This window comes from Sardina pilchardus, chromosome 9 (assembly GCF_963854185.1).
Source record: "Sardina pilchardus chromosome 9, fSarPil1.1, whole genome shotgun sequence".
Taxonomy (NCBI): Eukaryota; Metazoa; Chordata; class Actinopteri; order Clupeiformes; family Clupeidae; genus Sardina; species Sardina pilchardus.
Window position 1 is genome coordinate 27,272,444 of NC_085002.1, and position 9,381 is coordinate 27,281,824.

General features: G+C 44.9%; 2 protein-coding genes across 3 annotated transcripts in view; both read right to left on the reverse strand.

Moving 5' to 3' along the window:
* Nucleotides 1–117: 117 nt before the first annotated feature.
* rft1 (RFT1 homolog) lies at nucleotides 118–6,159 on the reverse strand. Its single transcript, XM_062544508.1, has 13 exons — nucleotides 5,884–6,159; nucleotides 5,651–5,736; nucleotides 5,321–5,440; nucleotides 4,294–4,483; nucleotides 4,000–4,101; nucleotides 3,738–3,872; nucleotides 3,318–3,396; nucleotides 3,171–3,221; nucleotides 2,871–3,001; nucleotides 2,600–2,744; nucleotides 2,280–2,385; nucleotides 1,757–2,006; nucleotides 118–1,102 (listed from the first exon to the last, which is right to left on the reverse strand). Exons 1-13 carry the CDS (start codon nucleotides 5,944–5,946, stop codon nucleotides 938–940), a joined length of 1,623 nt encoding a protein of 540 aa, XP_062400492.1. The 5' UTR covers nucleotides 5,947–6,159; the 3' UTR covers nucleotides 118–937.
* Nucleotides 6,160–6,627: 468 nt separating this feature from the next.
* LOC134091840 (protein kinase C delta type-like) overlaps nucleotides 6,628–9,381 on the reverse strand; it is a 17,599-nt gene continuing 14,845 nt past the window's right edge. For both annotated transcript variants that reach the window (XM_062544524.1, XM_062544525.1), the window contains exon 18: nucleotides 6,628–9,278. In XM_062544524.1, coding sequence (XP_062400508.1) covers nucleotides 9,114–9,278 — 165 coding nt within the window. In that variant the 3' untranslated portion in view covers nucleotides 6,628–9,113. The remainder of the gene's footprint in view (nucleotides 9,279–9,381) is intronic.

Sequence of the window (9,381 nt, forward strand, 5' to 3'; positions counted from 1 at the left end):
TTTAACTATACTGCTATACTTCTCTATTATTTAACTCTGTCAGTCATCGTTATAGCATATACCATAGAATTTAAAGATATTTTTAAAAATATTATTATGAACATAGTAGCGTAGTTATTTTGACTTATAAATGATCATCTTATAGAACTTACTTCAGTGAAATAAATGCTGAAGTCAAGACAACAGTATTTCAGTGTCCATCTTTGCTGTGTCTGTCTCCCTGGTGAAAGATTTGCTCTTATCTGATTGGTTGTGTCTGTTGTCCTGTGTCTCACCTGGTGGCCTGCTGCCGGCAACATTGGCCAAACTGTCCCGAGAATCAGCTTTACACTGCCAATATACTTTACAGAAATGCCATGCTAATTAATCAATACCAGTACTATTGTTATTATAGTGTCACAAAAGAAGACACAAACATGTGTGGAAGTTTCTCAGCCCAGTTTAGACTGATTTATATTATATTATGTCCAAATTAGAGCCACATACAAAAATATAAATGACATCATCAATGACAGACAAAATGCTGCTTTAAACGTCCTCCTCAAATCCCCACCCTGGGAGCATCTGGGTGGGATGTGTCTCTGATGCCAAACTCTTCTGCAACATGAGTCTTCATAGTGCCTGAGCTAGCTGGATAACTATGCTGGGCGAAACCTGGAAACAGCCAAATTCTGGAGATGGATGCGCAGAATGTTCGGTTTCAGGTTTTATTAAATGTGTTTATCGGGATCTTGCATTGATCTTGTTTGGTTGACTGACCTCTGTCTTATCCAAAATCTCAACATACCGCAAGCAACATGAGTGTTCTGTTTCAGGTTTATGCCATTATCAGGCTAAGGGAGTGATCCAGCTTTGTGGAACAGCTTCCCAGCCCAACGCCCACAGTTCTGCAGCAGTGAGAGGGAGTTCTGCGGGTGTTGGTCCGAGCCTCAGAGTTTCAAGTGTGCTTTTTGCTGTATCTGGGCAGCAGCTGTGATTTAATGAACTCCACGAGCCGCGTCTCTGTGACAAATGCAGTGGCCATCACCCCAAGCAAACACACCCCACCCACGGCGATGTGAAGTAGCCTTAGCAACCAGCCCCCATCACAGCATAGCACACTCTGGAACGGGGGAAAAGAGAAAAATAAAGATTAGAAGCCCCAAAATAATTAAAACATTATCGACCATAATAGATTAGAGACTCAAAAACACAAATAAAACATGATTGATTTTGTTGGCATAATGTTTGCCAACACTTGCCCCCCAATTCTATCACTTCACATTGTTAAATATCCACTGTTCTCCAAATGTACCCACAGTGGCCATGTATTTAATGTAATTTTAATTGATCAGATTTACTGAACAAAACCCAGCCACTATTCACTGGAGACTTCTTCTCTAAACTATCCACCTTATTCCTTAAATTGGAAATCTATCCGGTTTTCATCTTCTGTGCATTCTGTTTATATTATAACGTAGTGCAGTCTCAGCAGAATATGCTTCAACTTCTATCTCTTATAAAATGTTCACAATTCTGCCCTCAATATGGACATTCTATATAACACAGGACTGACAGAAAAATAAAAAGTTTGCTTTTACATGGTTTAGGATACGTCAAGCACTGTCTACCACATTAAAATCAATACAACGCAGCTTCAGCCAGAAATAGAAAACCATATTTCTGAAAACTAAAGTGTCATGGCATTGTTGGCTGGAGAATATCGTGGCTATCCACAACAACAACAACAGTCGCCATGGTGATGTGTGTCTGTTACCTCGGAAACCGTTGTGAGGGCGTAGCTGGCAGCCAGGCTGCCCAGCAGGGCAGGACGAGGCCAAAGTCCAGCCAGTGGGGCGTAGGGAGACGCCTGGAAGTAGCGGTGCATGAACACCAGGCTGTGTGCGATCCGCAAGGACATGTTACAGCAGTTGGCCAGGATGAAGCCAACGCCCCCTAACAGGCCCGTTAGCCAATAGGAGAGCAGCAGGAAGCACACAGACAGACCAAGCATGACAAAGTTATACCTGCAGAGGGAGAGAGACGCCGATAGAATGTGTTTATGTTTATGTTTACAATATAAATATATGATAATATTAGTATATGATAATATGTATGATAATGACCACGTTTCCCAGATTCCTTAAGAAGCTCTTATGTTGTTAGAGCGCTCCTAAGAAGTTCTTAGCACTTAAGAGCTTCTTAACGAATCTGAAAAGCCCAACCAATATCAGTAAGATGCTATCTCGTGTGTGTAATCTGTCTAGTGTGTGTACAGTATGTGTGTTATCTTCAGCTACCTGTCCACCTCCTCCTTGCTCATGGCAGCGAAAGTGAAGCATTCTGTGATTCCGTTCACAGCCAACAGGAGAACATAGGCACTGTAGCATCTCAGGAGAGAGGGACCTACACACACACACACACACACACACACACACACACACACACACACACATGATAATAAAGATACAGGCCACTCTATAACTTTCTTACAGGTTAGATAAAAACAAATGGACAAATCTCACACAGAAACACAAATATCAGACATGCATTAAGCTTGCATGCAGCTTAACAATATTGCACAGGCACACACACACACACACAACACACACACACACACCTGTCCCACTGCTCAGCAGGTCTCCCCCGTAGATGTCCAGTGCAAGATGAGAGTAGGCCTGCCCGAACACTGTGATGATCAGACCAATCACAAGCACCAGCTTCAGCAGGCATTCCAGCACATCTGCTGCCATGGCCACCTCCCCCTACACGACAACAAATCCAATACGCTCAGCTGCATCAGTGTCGTGCTCAGAGACCACGCTGCCTTCACGCTGTACTCAGACTGGACCAAACCAATGTTGTGCTAAAAGGCCATGCTGGATACTTACTTGTTTCTGTTGATGGACGGTCCGCCCTCTCTCGAGGACTTTTGCGAAAAAGACATAGAAGCTCTCCTCTATGGGCAGGAAGAGGAATCGTGCTACCATGGAGCCCAGGTTATTTATGATATCATACACACCTATGGAGACGGAGGGGAAAGATGAGGATAAACCAGTGTCAGATGTGTTGCTAAGAGTTCTGTCTTTTGCTAAACAAAATCAGTAAACTGAAATCCCCATTGGTTTAAACTCTTTAAGTGTGTGTGTGTGTGTGTGTGTGTGTGTGTGTGTGTGTAGGCTGATACTCACCCTGGTCTCCAAAGTTAAGCACATTCAGAAAGGTCATTACATAGCGTTCCCCTGCAACAACACAGACATAATAAACAATGTAAATCTGCCAGAGCGTGTGTCCATGTGTGTTTAAGTGTTTGCCCATGAATGGAGTGTGTTCCATACCTTCAGTGAGGATCTGTTTTAGGAAGGACTGCTTAAAGAAACTCCACGTCAGCCTGGCCAGCTTCCAGTTGATCACAGACTACAGACACACACACATGCATGGATAAGGAAATCTTTTTAGGGAAAATGAAGGAAGCCATAGATCAAAGTGTTGCACATTTTAATGAGCAACTAGGTGTGCAAAAATGAAAAAGAGATATAAGCAACTTAGAGTATGTTAAGAGAATGTGTGTCGTTACAGCAATTGTGAATGTCAGGAGCAGACTGAGCAACAGGCTATCTGGGCGCTAGAAGAGGGCTGGTTCCTATTGAGGGGGCTGTCTGGGCGCTACAAGAGGGCTGGTTCCTATTGAGGGGGCTGTCTGGGCGCTAGAAGATGGCTGAGAATGGGGAGGGGGGGGGGGGATTGGGTGTCTCTACCTCTCCCTGTGTTCTGCCCGGTAGCGTCTCTGTGATGCTCTGCAGGGGGAGGCCCTTCTTCTCTGCCTCTGCTGAGCCCAGGAACCTCGTAAAGTAGATGACGTAACACAATACCAGGAACCCTGAGTACACACACTTGACACGCACACACGCACACACACACACACACACACACACACACACAATTAAAATTAAATGGAACATTAATTAAGCATTAATAAACACATAAATTAACACAAATATAGCACTCATGTGTAGCTACCTGAGCAGCAGCAAAGATGTAGAGCCCCCACACTGGGGCACACACAACCATCACCACGGTTACTATGCATTTAGCCACCATGGCTGAGCTCTCTGCTATGACCTGTGGTGAAAACACAACACAACGCCAGAGCTGAGTACACAAACAAACAAACAAACAAACAAACATCCATTCCTGTAAATCTTGAATCTTGTCATCGAATATTTCCACTAGAGATGAGACACACACACACACACACACACACACACACACACACACACATACACACACACACACACACCGTATCTTACTCGCCTTGAGTTGCACAAGCATGTGCGTCTGTGCTAGGACCCAGAGTGGTTCGGCCAGCAGCTCCTGCAGCGCTGCCCAGCAGAAGAGGCACACGGCGGGCAGGTAGTGTGGGACGGCCTGGGGGTCTGGAGCCTGCAGGACCAACGCCCACACGCCCACCAGCAGCACACCCCACACAAGACCCAAGGGAAACCTGGAAGAGAGACACAGACAGACACAGGGACATCAACAAATAGAATAGAATAGAATATATACTTTTTTGATCCCGTGAGGGAAATTCGTTTCTCTGCATTTAACCCAATTTCACCGAATTAGTGAACACACACAGCACACAGTGAACACACAGTGAGGTGAACCACACATTAACCCGGAGCAGTGAGCTGCCTGCCCAACCAGCGGCGCTCGGGGAGCAGTGAGGGGTTAGGTGCCTTGATCAAGGGCACTTCAGCCGTGGACTGGTCAGGGATCGAACCGGCAACCCTCCGGTCACAAGCCCGAAACCCTAACCACAGCTGCCCCCAAAACAAGGGACATGGGAAGATGCAATATCCCAGCAAGACATGGACAACTGTCTTTGACACGACAAGCACAAGCAAAACAAACCATCTACATGACAGATAAAAAAGAACTGCACCACAAACTCTAAAACTGACAAAATGAGCAAAAGTAATGAAGTGAGTGAATTGCTGTTAAATATGAGGACAGGGATCCCTTCTTCATCAGTGCAGCAGTTGGGTGCGGAGGGAGAGCAGACACCATACAGCTGAGATTTTGTTCCCCCCTTTTACTGTTGTCGCAACATTAAGGCCACACCAATTCGAAAATCGTCTGTCAGACGATGCCGGACAGTCGGGGACTCCAGCCTGTTTGGTGTCCCGTGCCGTCGTCAGTCGGCGTCGGGGTTAGTTTTGGCCGACTTGACATGTAGAGTCGGCCAGTGGCCGTCGGCCTCAATGACCAATCTGATTGGTAGAGTCCTAGCCCTTCTACCCCTTATACTGGGGTACCAAATGTTGCTTGAACTGCTTACGTGAGCCACAGGAGATTGATGTTCTGTCTCCAGTTGGAATCCTCCCCTCCACTACTAAGACACGCCCTCCTGAAGGCTTCTCGGGACAGGAAGACCAATGTAGAGTACAGCAGCATCAACCTACACACACACACACACACACACACACACACAGTTTTAAATCACAGGCATAACATCCTGGTTCATTCAATTCCTGCCTCTTGCAGCAGAAAAGGCTAGTAGGTTCTTGAAAGTCTGGTCCTTAACACAATGCACCTGGTTTATTGTTCAACTCAGGTAACACAATACAACATTGATCCATCCCAACCCCAACCACACCCACAGACTCACCTGACATTCACGACGCCAATCAACTCCTTTGACACAAATCTCAGTGTAAAAGCATTCAGGAAGAATGTCAGTAAGCGAAACATCACCTTTAACAGACAACAGACGACAACACACACACAGAGAAACGTATTAACACTAATTATACTAGAGTTCCTAACGTAGGCCTAGCTAAAGTCAGTTGATATGGGACCGACTCCGCTGGACATTAAAGCTGGAAGATAGCATCAGCCTACCTGTAACAGGACATTGTAAGACGCCAGGGCAGACGCACTCCTCAGTACATCTTCGGACCCCATAGTTCAAGTCAAGTCCGTTCCCCCACACTAAATAAGGAAACCCAATCTCAGATACTCTCTCAAATTGAGGTGACCTGATTTCTTCTGCGACGAATCGCTCGACATGTTCCTCAGGGCATGAGTTGTAATGTAAACATACTATGTTCTAACATCTCTGAGGGCAAGAGTTGTAAACTACTCTACTAGCTACTGTCCATCTACTTCCGTACACACAGTTCATTTTCCCTCTCGGCTTCTTTGCAGTCTGCTTTAGAATAGGTGCGCATTACTGCCCTCAACCGCTATGGAGTAGGCCTGCACGCACCTCGCTGCATTCTAGATCAAAAACACATGCGCCCCACCAACTAGCATTGGAACAGAAAAATGCCACACAGCTCTTCATTCGCCAACCAGTTTGGGATTTTAGTCTGACAGAAAGTGCGCTGCAATAGGCTATGTGATTACCGTTTGTGTAATTAGCAGCCAAAGCTGCGAAATGCAAAACAGACAAACAATAAAACTGCAGTGAATACAAATCTAGACTCTACATGTGTTTGTACGCACACACACAGACCTCTCTTTCTAGGCTATATATATATATATATATATATATATATATATATATATATATATATATATATATGTGTGTGTGTGTGTGTGTGTGTTGAACAGAGGCAGTCCCATACATTCATACATTCATAATTTCACATTTACAGTAATATCTTTATTGCAACAAAACAGTTACAGATTGAACACGGAGTTCCTCACCCAATGACAAGATGTAATATAAAACTAACATACAAACAGGCACAAAACACACAAACAATAGACTTGAGTCAAAAGATACCCACATACCCTTATATATCATACCTAAATATACAAATATTATACACTTCAGTAGTTTGCATTGGCTTGTCTTAATCTTAAAGAATATGGAGGAACTTAGTCATAGTATAGTTTCGTTTAGATCTAAGAGATAACTAGTTTCACAAGCTTGCATCTGAGCTGCATGCTTTAACCAACACCCCTTACAACTCTCCATCCCCAGCACTTTTTACCCTTATTGATCAAGTTTAAACAACTAATAATAGCACATCATACCTGCTGCTTTTATAAGGCTGAATGAGAGTCAGCTCTAGCCAAGTCTTATGCATGTGTCTATATTAATACACTATTGGCTACAAATAACAGACAGGACTGTGAGTGTTTGGTGATGGGTAGGTTGTCGTGCGGCTGTGTCGCAAGGTGAGAAGTGACTGTGTCTTCAGTGTGAGAACACGTCTCAAGTCAAGTGGTTGAAATTCTGGTGGCAGATGGCATCAGACATTTGAAGCTGAGAACATTACATTCCTGGCCTTTCCCCCAAAGAAACCTGCATACGCCCGCGAAGTGGGCATGTCAGCATGCTATACAAACCAATGCATCAACACTCTGTTGAACTCTGAACACCAAGTCCTGAAATCTCACCTGATCTTTTGAAACTAGGTTGAGGGTAAATGAAGAGGAGTTTATGAGAAAAAAAATAATAACTTTGAGGAACATTAGTGATGATGGCAAAAGAGGAATGTGGAGTATATTTCTTTCACTGAGTTAATTTTATGTGTTGAGGTGTGTAATGAGTTTTTGCTTATAGCCTTATGGCAGTGATTACATCGCACAATATTATAGGTAGCACTGTCAGGATTACCTTAACATGCAAAGTCTAAAACTCCTACAGCTTTCTATACACAGTTTCTATTCTCATGTACTGTATTCCACTCTAGTTCCAAGCGTCCACTGAAACAAACATTTACGCAAAATATCTGCAGTTAATTCCGTCTGGAGTGTGAAGGTGATCATGACTAGCTATCTTACTGAGCAGGGAGGGAGTGTTACTGAACAGAGTGAGTAGGAATGAGCGTGTTTACATAGTACAATAATACCGTCAATGATCGGGTAACTGGAATAAACCGTTTAAGGTGTACACATGTCTTGAAGAAATCAGAATACTGACAGAAACCTACAGTAGGTGTGTATTTTGTATAAACCGATAACGGCAAGTAAACCGAAAATGAATATCGGTTTATTCTGTTTACATGAGCACTTGAATAACCAGATAACTACAAAACCCCGATAATTATCAGTTTTTTTAGCGTGCATGTAAATGCACTCACTAAGAGCTGGTAAAGGCTGGTGGTAGTGGGGAGGCTGGCTTTTCTAGGCCAAGATGGTTCATGGTGTGATGGTGTGTCCCTCAGGTGTCTGGAAGGAAGCAAGGAAGCAAGGAAGCAAGGAAGCAAGGAAGGAAGCAAGAAAGGAAGGAAGGAAGCCATAGTCTGCTAGGATGAGGATGCATCACAGACCATGTGGCTATACTGTAAGCCTCCTGTCAATCATGTCTGTGTCATGATGATGTGCCCTATAACAAAAGTCTGTTTGCAACACTACATTTCCTAAAGATTCCTCTTATGCTACGCTACGTTCGGTTATATCAAGCTGAAGCAATGCATCAGCAAAGCATGGTCTCTTTGAGCAATTTTGTAAGAATGTCCATACTGTATGTGCATCCCTGAACGTAGCCTATGCCACATTCACAAAAATGACTTGTTGAGACAACATTCGAATAGTGGCAAAATGCATTTGATGTTTATGCGTCTTGTTTTATCTGTCTCTCAGATATTCAAGCAAACTTGTAGCACATATTGCTCTGACATACGCATAGAGGATAGTGTCTGCTACGAGGCATGTACACATTATCAGCGGGGAGCGTACCTATGTTCCCCAGGTCCTATGTTCCCCGGGTCCTATGTTCCCCGGGTCCTATGCTCCCCAGGTCCTATGTTCCCCAGGTCCTATGTTCCCCGGGTCCTATGCTCCCCAGGTCCTATGTTCCCCAGGTCCTATGTTCCCCGGGTCCTATGTTCCCCACATTATATGGGACTGGGGAACATAGGACCCTTTTTTTCTTTTTTTTTTATTAACCGTTTTTCCAAAAAAGGGTCCTATGTTCCCCGGTATATGTATTGCGACCAGGGAACATAGGACCCTTTTTGGGAAAACCGGGGAACATAGGGATGACCCCCATCAGCGGCTAGTTTAGTGGAGCCCGCGTGCAGGATCGGGCGTTTCCATCCTGGGCGGACAGGTCAGCGCTGAGGGACGGAGGGCGGGAGGGGAGGCGGCGACGACGGCGGCGGCGAGGAGGCGGCTCATTGCTTCTGCTGCAGGAGGTTCTCCATCTTGGGGTTGACGAATGAGAAGCCGGAGAACGCACTCTGGTCCATGGAGTCAATCAGGCTCTTGTCGCTGTGGGAGAGGCGGGGCTTCTCGCTCAGGAACTCTCGGTCAAAGTTGCTGCAGTCGTTGGACGCTTTCTGTGATTGACAGTGTCAGTGACAAACAAGAGTGGAGAGAGGTCAGGGCCATGAATGTAGACGAATGGGACGGGGCTGAGACACATGGAGACATGGGGAACAG